The 17,658-nt window shown below is 45.9% G+C and overlaps 1 protein-coding gene across 3 annotated transcripts; it reads left to right on the plus strand.

The window, feature by feature from the left end:
- Nucleotides 1–1,428: 1,428 nt before the first annotated feature.
- On the plus strand, nt 1,429–17,635 carry col17a1b (collagen, type XVII, alpha 1b). Of its 3 annotated transcripts, XM_088385527.1 has the most exons (51): nt 1,429–1,764; nt 3,027–3,091; nt 5,187–5,237; nt 5,375–5,491; nt 5,662–5,928; nt 6,001–6,057; nt 6,341–6,376; nt 6,471–6,521; nt 7,710–7,865; nt 8,101–8,781; nt 8,969–9,046; nt 9,122–9,187; nt 9,458–9,592; nt 9,664–9,756; nt 9,825–9,869; nt 9,949–10,089; nt 10,220–11,110; nt 11,189–11,239; nt 11,305–11,331; nt 11,405–11,467; nt 11,540–11,635; nt 11,757–11,792; nt 11,877–11,903; nt 12,301–12,345; nt 12,422–12,484; nt 12,557–12,583; nt 12,705–12,776; nt 12,892–12,927; nt 12,990–13,025; nt 13,099–13,161; nt 13,229–13,255; nt 13,322–13,396; nt 13,609–13,689; nt 13,755–13,814; nt 13,902–13,961; nt 14,032–14,058; nt 14,190–14,240; nt 14,317–14,403; nt 14,479–14,517; nt 14,627–14,731; nt 14,802–14,921; nt 14,983–15,096; nt 15,178–15,312; nt 15,374–15,484; nt 15,562–15,726; nt 15,813–15,953; nt 16,024–16,254; nt 16,369–16,533; nt 16,605–16,685; nt 16,802–16,885; nt 16,975–17,635. In XM_088385527.1, exons 2-51 carry the CDS (start codon nt 3,037–3,039, stop codon nt 17,025–17,027), a joined length of 5,574 nt encoding a protein of 1,857 aa, XP_088241653.1. In that variant the 5' UTR covers nt 1,429–1,764; nt 3,027–3,036; the 3' UTR covers nt 17,028–17,635. The 3 variants fall into 3 exon arrangements, with proteins under 3 accessions (XP_088241653.1, XP_088241655.1, XP_088241654.1); XM_088385529.1 differs by lacking the exon at nt 3,027–3,091; XM_088385528.1 differs by lacking the exons at nt 11,757–11,792; nt 11,877–11,903.
- The last annotated feature ends 23 nt before the right edge of the window (nt 17,636–17,658 follow it).

The raw sequence follows: 17,658 nt of genomic DNA on the forward strand, positions 1-17,658 counted from the left end.
GTGAAAGAGTGATTATGTCTGCCAATTTTGTAGAGGGCGGGGAGCAGTAGCACTGTGTGTGGGTTACTTGCTGGATCGGACTAGTTGCTGGAGAGATTCCCGTTCCTAATTAAGATAATGTTGTTGTGTACAAACTGGAGCAGTGCACGGCCAACTTTGCCTGCTTGACCTTTCATTCTGATCTCATCAAAACACAGTATTTGGAAATCGGCACACTTAGGGCCCATTTAGGACCTTGGTGGTACTTTTAAAAAACTCCCATCACTGTCCAAATACTTCTGGATTTTATTGTCGCTGATAAATGCGGCCTGTTGATGCATTAAAAAGGATTCCCACGGTGCATAAGCACATTCTCACTCTACTAGATTTGCAGTAATGAAGTAATCATTGCCTCGTGTGGAGCCTTTGGACCTCGATATGTTTATGCAAAGCGAATCTGTGCCGTGTGTTTTATCAGCTACGCTGAGCAAACTGTCAGCTGAAAAAAATCAAAACACTTTCACTATTTTCCACTTTTTTTCCTCACACACTCACGGAATGCTTTTTTTTTTTTTAATTTCCTTTCCCATCAGGCTTTTTAATCAAAGTTGCACATAGATTTGAGTGGAGTACATCACCCCCCCCCCCCCCCTCACTGTCCTCAAGTCCATTTGTTTTCCATCAGTGAAGCAGAACCGAGTCACGCTCGCCGTGAGTCATGTGGGTGGGTGGAGGTCAGTGCCGCATGGGCGTGGCGGCTCAGGGATCCCGTCGACTCTAATGGCTCCTCGCTGGAGAGATAAAGAATGCTTCTTCGCTCCAAGTTGCACAAATGTAAATGGTCGGAAGCCTTTCAAAAAGTCAAAGAATAAACCCATTGTTAACTTGAAGGCTGAGCAAAGCAAAGACTTTCTTTGTAGAAGTAGAAACTTTTTGAAAAGGCGTGAGTCCATATCTTTCAAGGGGAAGTGAAATTCAAGTGTAAATTTATTTGAAAAAATGTCAGGAAAAGCCTTCTAGAACAACTGAACTTTATTTTTCTTGATCTTGATTTTTTGAGGGCACAAAAACCTTTAGTTTAAACGGGGTGAGGACTATACTGTATATCACTTTATTTTCAGTGTCTTTTTCTTTTAAACAATGCGTTGGCTAAGCATGGGGTGTCGCTTGTAATTATACTGTTAAACTGTCATAAGTAAGCATTTATGCAAAAAACGGTTTCACATAAATACTAATTGTGTACTCTGTGATAAAGTACAGTAGAAAAATACAGTAGTGTCTGCAAACCACAAAGTGCATGCCAATTATTGTCCATGCATTATAAGCAGCAGATGTGATCCAGTTGCAACAGGATGAGCTTTCTCCCTGCACACAATCGCCCTCTACTCTAATAAAAAAAGAAAAAAAAAGGTTCCCACCCCCTCCTCCAAGGAAAAAAAAAACATTTGGGCAGCAGTTGTGGCTTCAGAGCCGCAGTAGGAGTTTTCGCTCACTGTTTTCAAGTTTACAGACGGACGCGTTCACGTGTCAGCTCCGGCTGTGGGACTTTGGAATTGCAGACAGCTACACCTGCCTGCCAAGCGACGTCGAGGGGCGCGGCCGGGACCGCTGCCCGCAAATCTCCGTTGCGACTTTACTTGGGCAACACAAAGTCACAACAAGAAGCGGAGAGAACTTTTTTTTTTTTATTTTAGGAACATCCCGGGGCTTCTTCGCGCACGCTGCCCCCCTCCCCGAAGGAGCTCCACGCGGACGGGGGGACTTGATTGACTCCTTTGGCTGGAGGTATGAACACAAACAGTGAAAATACTTTTTAAAAGTACTTTTTTGCTTTTTTACCTCCCATGCTGAATGTTCTTTAATAGCTATCACTTCATCCTGCAAGTTTTCAATGACTTTCTCTGCTTGTGCTTTGAGCTGGAAATGCACAAAATAATTTTTTTGATCAAGTTAAAATTAGTCTGTTACCATGATCCCCGGATAGTTTTTCATGCTCTTTATGGGGCTATTTACATCTCTCCTAAATATATTCCTCAACTTGACCTCTGCCTACTTTGACAGCAACCCTTCTATATGTTATTTATATTTCCAGGTTAGGAGGTGAAGTTAAACAGGCTACTGGGTGGCTTAAAGGAATTTAGGATGTTGATTCTTTAAGAGCAAAAAGTGTCTGGTCAGCAAAAAAAACAAAAAAAATAACACAGTAACAGCACATTTGTGGGAAATTGAGGAAATAAGAAAAGTGTTGAATGTATTAAATATCCCCGGGGTGTGGTGAGTGGCTTGTATGGTGTGCATCTGGCCTTTTGAGCCTTTGTTGGACACAATAATGCAGCTTCAGAGCTTGTCTCGCCATGTTTTGTATCTTCTATCAGCTATTCATAAGCGCTTGGGGAGTTCAAATGTTTTCAAGGACGAAAAATGTACATGATTCGTGTCTGTATGGAACAAGGACACTGAAAGATGTCGCTTTTATACCCTTTTGGCTTTTACGGCTTGGCATGTGACTTTTTTTTCTGGCCCTGAAATATATATATATGATGGTCCAACATTTTGGAGTAAGTGTCACAAAAAGCCAAATTAAAAGCTAAAGATGCTTAGAGTTGATCCTTGTGGTACACCACTGTCCATCATTCGGACAAGCCAAGACGTTTGGCTTTTGCAGCAATAACAAGTGCCTTTTTTGACTCTAAAAACATACATGTACTAATCTTGGAGGCTTCACTTTATCGTATTTATATATATATAGAAATGAACTCCGCCGCATTTTTGGAATGAGCCAAATTTACTTTATGAATATGATGATGTTTCATTGGCATGAAATGACCAATGAAAGCGTCAATTCCATACTCTCCTCGTGACTTTTGTCACCCTTGAATCTCAAGTGAATCTTGTGACATTCTTGTGCTTTCCCATCCTTCTCATTGGATTCTCGTTTTTATAGCCCAATTGCCATTTAACCGCGTTAGAAGCAAAACAAGCGTTGGCACGCACGCACGCACGGTAGCGTGAGTGCGGTCATAGTTGTGCTGTCATCTTGTCTGCAGATAAAATGGCATGGACGAGCTAACGCCACTGGCGGACATCTCGGGAGACTTGGCGGACGAACGGGGTGAGGTTTCTAAAGTCTTCAGGGTGTAATAAGATACAGTGGAACCTCGGAGGACCGACCCAACTGGTCAACCGCAGATTTGTTTGTGTTTGAAAAAATACTTTTTTTCCCTTCGGAAATAATGGAAATAGAAATAATTTGTTTTAAATTATAGCCAGGCAATGTTTTAAATATTCCTTTATGGGTGTACATTTAGAAAAACATGTTGGGTTGTTTAGACATAAGTAAGATTTTGATCTTTGGATGCTCGCTGAGTTCGTGATGCTGCTTGGCATTGCCATTTTTAAAATGCCATTTTGTAATTTCAAAAGAAGTATCACAATTAAAAAAAAAAAAAAAACATGCTTAGATGTAATGCAAACTAAATTGGACTCCCGGAAGCTTATTCTGACATTTTATGATGTCGTAGAAGTTTGTTTAATCATTAAAATAATCTATTGTGCCCCTCGGTTTAAAACTTTTAAATTTCATGAAACTTTCAAGTCCCCTTTAAGTCTTCTGTAACTTTGGACGTTCAAAGGCTCCACAGCAGCCACTTGAACCTCTCAAGTGATGTTGCATTCAAAGACCCCAGCTAACCCTCCCCAGCTGCTACTGCCAGGTTAGAGTTAACTTTCCACCCCGCTGGCACCTTCTCTTGTGCTTTTGTCCCACGCCGACTGTCACTTTCGCATGCTTTCTAAAGTCTCACCTTTCAAATTTCCCCCCCTTTCGTCTCACATTTAAACCTCCCCGTCCGTCTTTACTCCGTTCAATCAACATGCGATGAGGTCAAGTCCCGTCTGGTGATAAAACACAAGTGGACGCCGAATGTCAGACCATATTTTTCTTGATGTGTCACTGCTAAATATAATCACCTCTCGTCGGTTAAGCTCAGTAAAACGCAAAGTGCTTAAAAGGTAAAAGTTAGAGACGCATTCTAAAAGTGTGAGGAAGCCAAACCCTGAGCGGAGTTAACAAATGGACACCGAGGTTGGCGTCTGGAAGCCTTGTTGGCAGCCGTGCCAAAGTGGTTAACAGATAAAGAATGTTTGACGTTAGTTAGAGAAGGCCATAAAAGTCTGTGAGAGGAGGAATAGGGGGGGGGGGGGGGGTAGGGGTGGGGGGGTAGGGGGGGGGGGGGGGGGTGTCGGGATGATGTTACTCACGGGCCGAGCTTTTCCTTGGTATTATCGTTATGATTATTAATGGTGACGTCCAGGAACTTAATTTGCGCTGGACACCGAACACAGCTATGCAAAAAAAAAAACGAAAAAAAAAAACGCTGTAGCTTAAACTTAAGAGCAGGCTTGCATTCCTCTGCTGATATTTTGGCGGAATTTATTTATGATTTATTGGACAGAGGCAGTTAAGTTTGTCAAAATTCTGTACAATTTTCTCTCCACTGCAGTAAAGCCCAAAAATCCGACCCTGGCAACCGCACTATTGAATACGATCCAATACAAGTGCTGTATCAAAAATGCAGCTTTGTAAAGATAACTGACGGCGATTTTATTTTGGGCCGCTGCAACCATCAAAATCGAATTTCCAAAACTGCACTCCAGTTTGTCGACAATACCCTAATGGATTTGGAAATAATCATTAGGCACCTTTTCAGGATCTGGAAATAATCATCAGGCACATCTTCAGTCAATTATTTTTTTTAGCAAATGGTAATGTACAATTAAATGTACAAAACATTTTTTTAATCTGAGATGTTTTTTGTTTGCCAGATAAATGAACAAAAACTTTATTATTTGTGTTTTTTTTATCGAACAGAAAATCATAATGTCAACATTTCTGTCCAATCTGGTTGCTTAATGTTACAATTCCATTTAAAGGCCCCTTGAGAAGTGCACAGTATGTTCTCTTAACCTGGAAACTCAAACATTGAGTCAAAGCAAAACAAAAAAAGTCACCTTTAATGACTTGTACCCAATTAAAAGACTAAAAGTACATCCCAGCACTCCCGCTAATGGAAACCGAAATAATCATCAGGCACTCGCTTGGTGGACAGTTGCTCACGCGGGGATTAGCGTTAAAGTAAACACGCCGCTTTGTATAGTGACTCCCCGGATTCTTCCCAAACTAATCATTTTTCTTTTTGTGCTATCAGTCGTGACGGAGTCCCTAACGTCCACGGGCAGACTGACATCCCTCCCGCCAAGTGAGTGTCTCCGTCGCTTTAATTGTTGACGTTGAGGCCAAGGCATAACGTGGTAATTACAAGCGTGCAGCTCGGAGGGAAGTGCCCGATGAGTAATAGCAGCTCTTGTGTTTTGCTGTTTGTCTTCTGGTTGCTAGAGGGAACCGGCGGATCGAGTCACAGGAACATGGCCAGCACCAGCGGAGGAGGAGGAGGAGGAGCTTTGGAGAAGAACATCTTAACGCAGAAGAGCAGCACTTCTTACTTTACTTCTTGTGAGTTACCAATACGCCGATGAGTCGAACGACTGATTCGGAGTCGAATCGAATCCACGTGAAACTCGCCACAGAGTAAAAATAAAATGATGATAAGTGTTAAACACAAATGTCCATAAGATCATACATGGCATGTCCCTCATCCTTCTCATCAACTTCATGTTCTGCAGCCTCGGTGGGCGTGAGCAGCAGTAACTACAGCTCCTCGGGTGTTTACCTGGGAGGAGACGCCATCGGAATCGGCGACGGTGCAACCGGCTACCTGGACAATGAAGGCTACAGCAGCGGAGGAGGAGGAGGAGGAAGAGGCGGAAGCAGTTACATCGTCAGCTCGGTGACCAAAGTCAGCTCGTCGGGCGGCGGCAAGAGAACACAGGGCGCCGTCGCCTCCTCAGACAGGAAGCAGGCGGGGTCCAGCCGCTCGGGAGGTTATGAAGGTGAGTGGCACGTGGTGGAGGTGAGGGACGGCCACTAGGGGCGGTCTTGATGCACTATTGCGTCTCTTCCAGGGAGTTCCAGCGCTAATTCCTCGCCGGAATTTTCCCGCAAAGACTATGGAATCTATTGTAAGTGACTCTGAAAAGGTTCAAAGCCTGATAGGAAACTCCAATTTTTTCCCCCCATAGAAAATATATTTAAAAAAAAAAAAAGTCTGGGTATGGTACATGGTTGCACCAAAGCACTACTTTTACTTTTTAGGGATAATTTGTAAAACTATTTTGAGTCATTTTGCTGTCATTGTAGTGGTTTAAAAAATATTATTATTTTTATTATTATTCAAATTTAAATGTAATTTGGTAAAAGCAGTCTGTCTAATAATTTGGATTTTCCTTTGGGGATTTTTTCCAGGCTCGGGCAACACCAGAGGGAGAAGCGAGAGCAGAGGTACGCCCTTGTTTTCCGCAACACCTGCAAATTCTGAAAATTCTCCCTTTTTGATTGTAATCTGGATTTTCTTTGTTCCATCGTTGGCGGCCAGAAAGCGAAATCCGGGCCCGGCTGCAAAGCGCCTCTCCCACAGCCGGCAGATGTGAGTCGAATCTACTTTTTTTTTTTTGTTATATAACGTATCATAAAGTAACAAAAGCATCTTTATTTGGCTGAAGGGATCTCGTGGATCGTTTAACGTACTTTAGAATGGTGCTTTCTGACTTGGGGCCCTGTCAGGGTTGCCTTTTTTTTTTTTTCGTCCCTCAAATTCCTGCATCTCTCCCGTGCGTGTTTATGTGGAGATGGCGAACACGTGGCGGTAACCTACAGCACAATATCCAATCTGGCGCTCAGATGGGCTCCATTGTGGGTTTTCTTTCCAATGTGCTGCCGCTGCCTCTGGTCCAGATTTGGCGGCAGCGCTGGTAGAAGTGACTCACAGCTTACCACATGCTTCCCGCTCACTCACTACGCCCCCTGCTGTACTTGTGAATAACTGCAGCCATTCCACCAAAATGTTTTTTTTAAAGGCAAGGCTAATTTATGTAGCACGATTTTTCTTCTTGATTGTGTAGCCCTATGGACATACCTCTGTCTTGCTTGAAAGTAGCTCTGGATCTTCACCCAGCCTAGCTTAACCGTACCTCAGTGCAGAACGGCTTATTATGCAAGCTGGAAGTATCACCCACAACACAACATGAACATTCAGCTCAGGATGTGAGAGATAACTTCATAACTCGGAATCAGGGTATAGCGCCGCAACCGAAATTTACCGTAAAACCTCAAACGTGGCCTATTCCTGGCCGAGGCAGACTCCCAGAAGGCAGTCCTTGCGGTTTTAGAAGACTGAACCCCACATGGGCCGGGTGTCCAATTACCCAGCTGCTTCCTATTTGTTAGGGGAGGAGTGTTCTCTTCTTTAACGTTCGTTTTGCGTGTCTCAAACAGGCCCGCTCTATAATTGAACACGACACAACTGCAAGGAGATGCATAAAAAAAACAAAAAAACTTTTGAGTGAGCTTCAGTCACTTTGCCGCTAGGTGGCGATTAGATGGATTGAACACAAATGCTGGAGCAAAACATGTAGACAGACACTATGACAATACTCATTTATTCTTTATCCTCTGCCAAGAATGACTAACATTGAATACATAGCAAAAACTGTTTTGTTTTATTTTTTACATTCACATCATTACTCTATGATTTTATAATTTTTTTTTAGGAGAACCCGGAAGTCACGAATGATTGTCTAGAACCTGAGTGTTTACAGCGCAATCATACTTGCAGGGGCGGAGCTGGATGACGTGAAGAAGCTGCTGAAGGTTCGCTCCAACAGCTCCAGTCCCATGCGTGCATCCAGCACTTCAGCCATCATGGGCAACCCCAAGAAGGCCAGCGTGGAGACCCAGACCATCTCGGTGACCTCTCGGGCCTCGCAGTCGGGTATTTGACCCCGCCCACTACTCACTCCCACGCACAGACACTTTGTCTCCCTCCCGCTTTGGGTTTTGTATTACAGCACGTTAGTCACACACGACATCTGTTTTTCTGAGAAAGTTAATCCACGGGGCAGACTGACATTTCATACAGCTGAGACCTTCTTGTCTCTAGTTGTCTCTGATTCATTCTCCCTTGAATAGAGAAATCAAATCAAATATGTCTTCTGCCTCTTCCACAGTGTTAACATTTGGTACCGGTGCCAGATCGGATGGCTTCCACACCGTGGACTCATCCGGCTTGCTCGAAACGGGTCTCCCAGCCGGCCGCTTCGACACAGTCGGCAAAGCCAGCCATTATGAGGGCAGTCTCAAATCGGGCCACTATAGTGACGCGGGAAGGTCGGACATCGGCGTGAGGTCCGTCACGTATGACGCAGGCGTGAGATCGGGCCAGTACGGTGGCGGTGTAAGATCAATGTCGTATGATACCGGAGTGTGGACAGGACAGTATAACGGCGGCGTCAAAGCAGGGCAGTACGATACCGGCATCAGGTCTTTGAATACCGGTGTCGTATCCACCCAGTATAATGGCAGTTTGAGATCAGGCCAGTACGATGCCGGCGCCGTGTCCTCCCAGTACGGCGGCAGTTTGAGGTCCGGTCATTATGACACCGGTGTGAGGTCATCCCAGTACAGTATCAGTCAGAAATCTGGCATCCACGACTCTGGGATGAGATCCACCCAGTATGACTCGGACGCGGCGCTTCCGGCCTTCCCGTGGTCCACCGCCACCTTGCCCGCTGCCGCAGGCGCCGCCGCCGTGGTGGCGGGCGCTGGCAGTAGTTACTCGTACCAGGCCGGCGCCAACAACATGTCGGGGGGAGCGACGCCCATCGCCCTGGGTGCACCGTCCCTGTCAGGTGAGCGTGTTACAAAGTCAAGATGCTTGTTTTCATGATAGTTATAGAGATTTTTTTTCTATGATCAGAATAAATCAGTAGAACTCAACATTAAATCAACCAAGAAATATTTATTTTGAATATGAAAACAAAACAAAAAAATACAGAATAGAAACACTGTAATCAGACTAATGATATTTCCCCACAGTGTATGGCTTTCAGAATAATTTGGCGCCCTCTTCTGGCAGTGCAATCACTACAAGCGGCGCAAATGCCAACATGACAAGTACGCACGTTTGAAAAAAGATGAAACATGAGAGTTTACCTTTATCTGATTGTTTTTTTTTTTTTTTTTTGACAGCTTATGGAGTTCAGAAAAACGTATCCGGCGTTGGTGGTGGTGTCGTTGGCGCTGGAGTTTCTACAAGTAAGCTGCTCTGTCGCCCTCTGGTGGTTGAATTTTTTTTCTACCGTTAAACACTCATTCATCTTACTATAAAGCTGCTTTATGCTGAATAATACAGAATTATTGTGTATTTATATGGTAAAAAATATTTACCTCATGCTGATTTAGAATTTAAATCTCATAATTTACTCTTGAAAAACAAATTATTTAATTATTATTATGTGAAAATGAGAATTCTGATCCGAGGCCTCCCATTGGAGTAATGACACATTGCTATCTGTCCTCCCCAAGCCACTCGATCCCAAAACGGGGATGCATACAAGGACTATATGTTCGTTAATTCGGAGAAGGACAACGCCAGGGAGACGGAGACGCTTCTTTTGGCCAAAGACAGCGGCAAGGAGTTCACTCGGGCTTCAGGAGGAGGTGAGGCGCACCTTTGTCCAGGTTGGAAATAAAGAAAAATTGTCAACACCCGCCGCTTGTTGATGTTTCAGGTTCCCTCTCAGGCGACTCCATCCAGAAGGAGAAGTTAATCACAACCTACGGCGAAGGAACTCAACTCAAGGCAGGGATGGGAAATGCTTATTGTGAGTCTGAAACCACAACAGCACTTTTGCATTTATTCCTGAAGCTAAAAGATGTGTGACTCCATCAGATGGATCATCGGGAGTTTTAATGAAAGACAAAGGCACACACGCACGTATGTATTTCTCTTCTATTTTGTTGTACTCGGACTTTTATGGAGATTTATTTTAATTGACGGCGAGCTTTGTCCGCAGAGCTTCGCAAGAAGGGCGGCGCATGCGGAGGCGGCTGGTGCTGCTGCTTTGACGCCTGTTGCTCCTGGTGGAAGTGGTTGCTGGGCTTCCTGCTCCTCTTCTTACTCCTCCTTGGACTCCTCTTCGGCCTCATTGCGTTGGGTAAGGAAGGTCTTCGGCAAAATAGGACAAATTATTGTTGGGGGTACATTTTCGTTGGGAATGCCAAATTGTATTTCAGTCTATAGAAAAAAAAAATCATTCAACTAAATTATAATTTTTTTATTTTTAGCTGAGGACGTGAGAAAGCTGAAGAACCGGGTGGCCACTCTGGAAAGCGAGTCGGCCATCATCTCTGCTCGAACCAGTCGTCTCGTGGGTCTCGGCGGGAATACCTTCGTGGATGGCGGAGACCAATCCAAGACAGACATATTCGTGTTTGGAGCAGGCGGAGGAGGAGGTTCGGACTCTAGTTCTGGAACCCAAATCGGAGTTGCTGCCGGGGCTGGTGCTGGGGGTGGGACTTCTGCTGGTGGTGGTGTCATTGCTGGAGCTGGTGCTGGAGCCGCTGGTGCTGGTGGTGGAGGCGCTGGTGCTGGAGGCGCTGTAGGTGCTGGAGCTGCTGGTGCTGGAGGTGCTGGAGGTGCTGGTGACAGCAGCGGTACCAGTGCAGGTGGCGCCGGAGCTAGTGGTTCCAGTGTTGTTGGCGCTGGAGCGAGTGGAACCAGCATAGGTGGTGCTGGAGCTAGTGGAAGCAGTGGAGCTGGGGGCGGAGCTACTGGAACTGGCTCAAGTAGTGGCGCAGGCACCAGCTTCGGTGGCGGCTCTAGTTCTGGACGTACTACCATCATTACTGGCGGTACCCACATTGGTGGTGGTGCTGGTGGAACCGGATCCAGTGGAACCGGCTCAGGCGGAACCGGCTCCAGTGGCGGCGCAGGCACCGGTGCCACCGGTTTTGGCGGCACCGGCAGCATTGGCGGCGGCGGCAGCGACTCCTCGTCTAGCCACACCTCTAGTAGCCACACGACCAGCCACACCTCTAGCGTGAGCCACCACGAAGGTCAAGTGACCGCCAATGGCTTCTGGACCAGCGGCACCGGCGGTTACGTGGACGCCGCCGCTCTTCACATGGCCATCCAGCGCATGGTCAGAGGAGAAATGCAGTCGCAGGCCTTCCAAGGTAATCTTTTCAATTGATTTGTTACTCCATATATATGAATAATTGACGATTAAATATTTTATGAAACTTATTTTCCAGCGTTCATAACGGCCACAATGCAAGGAGAAAGAGGACTGCCTGGACCTAAAGGTAGATTTATTTGGCGCAAAATCGCTACTTTTAAACAAACTAACTGTGTGGTTTACTTGTCACAGGTGACACAGGTCAACCCGGATTTCCAGGTAAGTTCTTTTTTTTTTGCACCCACCTTCACACATTGTCTGTTGGTTAATATCAAACCTTTTTTAACCTCAGGCGCTCCTGGTCCGATTGGTCACGAAGGTCCTCAAGGTCCAAAGGGCCAAAAAGGAAGCCATGGTATTACAATATTTACGTACACGCTTTGGACTGTGTAGAACTGGGTTAATGAATGTCGGCATGTGTCTGCAGGTGAACAAGGATTGGAGGGGCCTCCTGGTTTGAGGGGGCGAGAAGGCCCTAGTGGACCAAGAGGTGAACCAGGATTTGGCTCCAAAGGAGACAAAGGTACATCTAAATAATTCTAGGAGCAAGTAGCAAACCGGACCAGATAGGGGAAAAGATTCTAGAGTTGTAGGACAGTAGTATCTTCTCAATCTTCAACATTTCATTGTTTTCGTTCCCGAAGGTAATGCTGGGGAACCCGGAGTCCCCGGTCCAAAAGGTGAGGCCACCCCACGAGCAGTTTTTCAAAATGAGCCATCGATTCTAGTATTCAGTTTAACTCGATATTGATGATTCACCGCAGGTGCTTCTGGGCTTGTTGGAGCACCAGGTGAGAGTCTTAGGTCTTGCTCTCTTCTTGTTCTTCTTCTTCCTTCTCTTTGGACTTAACCTCAATGGAGGCGTCAGAGTGCATCTTTCTCTTCTGGATCTTCTGCTCTTGCTCCACGTATCTGCAAGGCTTCCCTCACCTTTCATTTTAGTGGGAGCTGTTCTTCACCTTTTCTTCACCTCTCTTGCAATTCCTCTTTTCTTTGAAAAATTGACCCTAATTTTCACTCCTCATCACTTTTTAGCTGTTCCTTGCTATCTCCTCTCAGGCAGATCGAAAAAATCACCTACCTGTCCATTTCTAAGCTAAAATGATTTCGCTTTGGCGCCCTCTGCTGGCAGTAGTGCTAAGCAGCTGTGACATAATCTCACACTCATGATTTGTTTGTTCAAACTAGGTCCTCAGGGTTTCCGTGGAGAAGCAGGCTCACCTGGTCTTAAAGGTAGAGTTTGTAGAATAAAACATAACAAGATGGATTCAAGCAAAATAAACCTAACATGACTCATTCGTATGGTCAGGTGATCAGGGTTTACCTGGTTTGGCTGGACCGGCTGGAGAGAAAGGAGCTAAAGGATCAGCAGGTGAGCGGCAGGCCTTATTATTCTCTTTTTTTCTGAAGACAGTAGATTCATGTGTTTGTGTCCCATCATCAGGACAAGATGGTTCAAAAGGCTCAAGAGGTAAAAACAAATTAGCATCTCTTGTTAGCCACATAGCTAATGGTTTTATTTTGAATTTTAAACAAAGTTTCAGGAGATTTATCATGAATGATGGCAACATTTTTAAAATATCTGCCCACAGGTGATCTTGGCAGTCCTGGCCACCCTGGACTTCGAGGTCCGGCTGGTCCGCCAGGAGATACTGGACCTCCGGGTGAGTTTTAAGGAATTATTTTGAAAATATTACAGACTTGGACATTTTACAAGCGTTACTTCCAAATATTTAAAAATCTGTGAAGTGAAAGCGTGTTCTTTTCTTCTTCTTGAAGGACTACCAGGCAATCCAGGTCAACCAGGCCCTAAAGGTACAAAACCAGCACAAAACCCGAAACACAAAACTCGTGCGATAATTATTGTTTGTTTTCAGGTGACACCGGTGAAGCAGGAAGAATTATTAACGCAGGTAATGAAGCTAACTTTTTTTTTTAATTTGTAGCCTTCATGGTGAGGGTGTTTACCTGTCAATCATTTTGCAGCCGGCGTTGCTACCGTGCACATCCCTGGACCACCTGGGCCTCGCGGACCTCAGGGAGTATCAGGTCCGATGTCCTCTTTCAATAACGTGATCATAACGTCCTCATTTGTAACATTCGATTATGTTCTTAGGTCCAGCTGGCCCTGCTGGTCCTGCAGGTAAGTCCTCACATGTCTTCACAAGTATTTTTAGATTCAATTTCACCATGTTGTTGGTCCTGGCAGGTCCTAAAGGTGACCGTGGAGAATCCGGATCAACAGTGAGGACATCTGAGAGTTTCAGCTCAAGTGTGGCTGAGAGTGAGTACAAAATTCTCCTGTTTGGATTGAAAAAGGGAGGGAAAAAAAAGTGTTATCTTGGATGTAATATTATCTTCTGCGTATTAACTTTAGCAATGGGAGTTTTAATTAAGCAGGATGCACAAAAGACAGACAGGAAATGAAGGTTGAGGAGATATGGGGTCAGGCCAGGAGTTCTAAAATACCAACATTTCTTTTTGTTTATGTTTTAGGGCAGTATGCTTCGGGCGGTTCGTCTTCTCTACGCGGCCCACCGGGTCCACCTGGGCCACCTGGACCTCCTGGTCAGCCAGGTACGTATCACCTGATGCTTCTGATGAAGTCCATAGACTTGTAATCATCTCCAACATGTCCGCAGGTTACGGAAGACCAGGGCCCAAAGGCGACAAAGGAGATTCTGTTGTTACAAGCAGCTCTGGTACGAAATGAAAATATGAGATTGAACACATGAGTAGCGCTTCAAGACTTCATAAAAGATAACAAAGCTCTGATTTCCAAATCTCAGGAACTTACTATACTGGGCCACCGGGACCACCTGGGCCTGAAGGACAGAAAGGAGCCACAGGTCGGACCAACACCGAGTGATCTTTCATCTTGGATTTTGTTTACCTCAATAACTTTGCATCCTTCTTTAGGTTCTCCTGGACCGAGAGGCTTCCAAGGTGAGTTAAATGTAGCCCCTCCCCTTCAATATCGTTCCTTGGCGCCAAGATGCCACAAGATGGCGCCAAAGCAACACTTTTATATCAACCAATTGGTGATGATGATTAATTAACGAACTGCGGTGCTACAGGTGAACGAGGACAACCCGGCTTGCCAGGAAGACCAGGAAGCTTGGAGAGAGGTCAGCTCGGGAATATTACAAACAGCGCTGAAAATTTTGTTAGTCTGGTGGACTAAACTTTGGTTCTCCCTTACAGAGTCCACCTATACTGGAGAACACAGTGTGCAAGCATCTCCAGGACCACCAGGGCCTCCTGGACTGCCAGGACCACAGGGAGTCAAAGGTAAAGATAGTAAGGAGCTAAAAGATCTGCTTCCAACAATGCATCCAATGAAGGTTTGTTGTCTCTGCTTTTAAGGTGACCCCGGAACTCCTGGAATTCCTGGATCTTCTCGAGGTAGATCGAGTCATTCTGAAAGCTACTTGAGAACAATGAATAGAACAATTCTGGCATAGCAACCCAAGTGACGGCACAGTTTCTCATACCAACATATGCCTTGTCTCAGTCATCTCAGGGCCTCCTGGTCCACAAGGACCTCAAGGACCCCCTGGGCAGCCCGGCTCCTTCAGTTCATCTGTGGAGATGCGCCAGTACTTGACGGACTACCTAAGTAATGTCCTGAAGTGCAAAGGCCGCCTATGAAGACCTTTTGGGTGACTACTAAAAATGTGACTTTGCAGGTAGAAGCAGACAATCTGGCGTTCCTGGGCCTCCAGGTCCACCCGGACCTCCTGGACAACCTGGAACCATCTCAGGTTCCATGGAGGAGATCTCCACTCGTCTTGTTGCCTACTTGCAACGTGAGTGTTTGTTTTTAAGACTGAGATTTTTTTTCCCCCTAACTATATTGTCCGTTTCCAGGTTCTGGCTCCAGCTCGGGCATCAGCATTGGTGTTCAGGGTCTCCCAGGACCACCTGGACCTGCTGGACCTGGAGGAGCCTTGACTGTCAGTGGTCTCATTGCCATGCTGCAGAGTCAGTAAAACACACTGTCAATTTTTTTTCTTGGAGCAGAGTGGTAGAGTAGTGGCTAGAACATCTCTCTATAATCTCTAGGAGAAGAAGTGAGGAGATACGTGATTGGCCCACCGGGTCCTCAAGGACCGCCCGGACCACCAGGTGGATCAGGGGGCATTTCTAGCGTTTATAAGATCGAGGAGGTAGCGACATATGTCTTCAACATCATGAACGGTAAGTCCAGAGTCAAAACCATTGGTGCTGCCACGTGTGTTGACCTAATTTTGGTCATCAGAGAGAGGAATCGCCAGAGGACCACCTGGACCACCAGGACCTCCAGGAGCAGGCGGATCAGGCGGCGCCGGCTACGCAACAGTTTCAATCGATTACGCGGCTCTCGTTAGAAGTAAAACAGATTCCAGAATCCACTTGTTCCACCATCTCAGTCAGATTTGTGACTCAACATCTTCTCTTGGCACACAGATCCAGAATTCCGTTCATGGATCGGATCCGCTGTGCACCAAGGTCCTCCCGGTCCTCCCGGTACTCCTGGCCAACCTGGCGCCCCTGGTCCTCAGGGACCGCCAGGGGTCGTGTTGGGGGGTGGTCGCGCGTACAGCTTGGAGGAGCTTCAGCGTTACCTGCAGGGTAAATAACAACCTGGGACTTAAAGTCTCATGCACCAGAAAGTTTCAAGTACCATTAAAAAAAATTCAACCTTGAATGTTTGACAGGCTCTAGCTTCAGAGGTCTTCCAGGCCCTCCCGGACCTCCAGGCCCACAAGGACCAGCCGGTGGTTCAGGTGGCACCGTCACTTACAGCGGAACCTTCCCCCGGGAGACCATCCGTTCTGAAGTTCACAGCTACCTGACCAGTAAGCTTCTACTTGACAGTTTACATGTCTGTAATATCACAACGTCACAAACGTCATTGTCGTCCATCAGCCGACAACGTCCGACGCGCCCTCACCGGACCTCCGGGTCCTCCGGGCCCGAGAGGCCAAAAGGGAGATCGCGGAGAGACGGGTTACGTTCAAACACACAGCAGCCACAGTCAGAGCTCCTCCCAGAGCGACTCGCGCTACGCCTCCCAGCGGCACGAGCTCGACGTCAGCAGGCTGAGCGAGACCTTGGACTACAGCAGCGTGGCCGTGAAGGTCTCGGACTATATCAAAAGTGAGTGGATAACTCAGCGGAATCTTGAACAAGTCAGATCAGAGGATTCATTTTAGTTTCTAAGGTGACCAGGTAGTCCATAAAACAAGACCACGTGTTCTTATCCTCACACAGACCAAGGCCTGCTGCAGGAGTACCTTGTGGAGGGTCCTTGGAGGACTCAAGTAAGAGCTGTACAAGGCCCGCCCGGCCCACCGGGCCCCCCTGGAGCGCCTGGTTACAGCCGTGTGATTGCAGCTTACGGCAACGTCACGGCTGACCTCATGGACTTCTTCCGAAGTGAGAACTCGGATCATGGGAGGGTTCACGCTAACCTGAGCTTTTTATTGATTCTTCTTGTCTCGGCACAGCTCACGGCACCATCCCTGGTCCTCCGGGAATCGCCGGACAGAGAGGAGAAAGAGGCTACCCAGGACCTAAGGGAGATAAGGGTATCGATCGCAAGTTGTTTAAATTGGAAACATGAAATTTGGTTGGCGCGTAGAGGGGTGTCCGAGGAGGGGCATGGGGGGGCGTCCACTGAATTCTCAATTATATTTGTTTCTAGGTGATGCCGGACGTCCGGGTTTACCAGGAATTCCAGGGGCGTACACGGTCCAAATTCCACATCGTGTACAGAGGAGTGAAGCAGGTAGTCACAAATTTTCCATTCATCCCTTTTTTTTTTAGGCTGCATCCAGATTCTGAGCTTTTAAGAACGTTTCGGTTTTGTTCTTACAGGAGGTAAAGAAATCAAGCGGGAGAAGCAAGAAGTTCCGGCAGACGGCGGCTGAAGTGCGGCTACTACTTTCTTCTCTGTTCTCTACCGAAGCAATGCAAGTAGAACGAAAAAAAAAAACAAGCTTTAGTAATGATTAGCTCTTTAGCTTTGCTGCTGGCCGGTGTTTTTTTGGACACATTTTTCCATCGCTCACATGTGGATGTTTAATATTTGCTTCATTTAGATGAAAATATTATCTTAGTAGAATTAAGCTCAAGTGACTGAAGTTGTTTAATGTTTCGTTTTTCAGTATTCTACTGTATTGAGGTCAATGCCTTAATTGCTGTTTTATGGAAATTTCCATTTTATTGTTCTTAGCCATTATTTGCCATATAAGCAAGCCTACAGGATCAGTACAAAAATTTCCTTATGGAACATATTTATGTTAGCATAAGCATTCACCCAAGTTACATCAATTGCTGTATTTAGACCTGATTTTTACTGTACTTGAAGATTTATAGATTAATACGCAAAGTAATATTCCACTTGAGGGCTGCAAATGAAGCTGAAGGAATGACTGATTAGATTGTTTATTTTTGTATATGAGAACACTGACTATGATGTTTTGACTTTATACCGTCACATTTTTGGGGGAAAACATTAAATTATAAATTGCTGCCATATTTGCTTTTATTTAAAAACAC

This window comes from Syngnathus floridae, chromosome 9 (assembly GCF_059516105.1).
Source record: "Syngnathus floridae isolate MCC-2025c chromosome 9, RoL_Sflo_1.0, whole genome shotgun sequence".
Taxonomy (NCBI): domain Eukaryota; kingdom Metazoa; phylum Chordata; class Actinopteri; order Syngnathiformes; family Syngnathidae; genus Syngnathus; species Syngnathus floridae.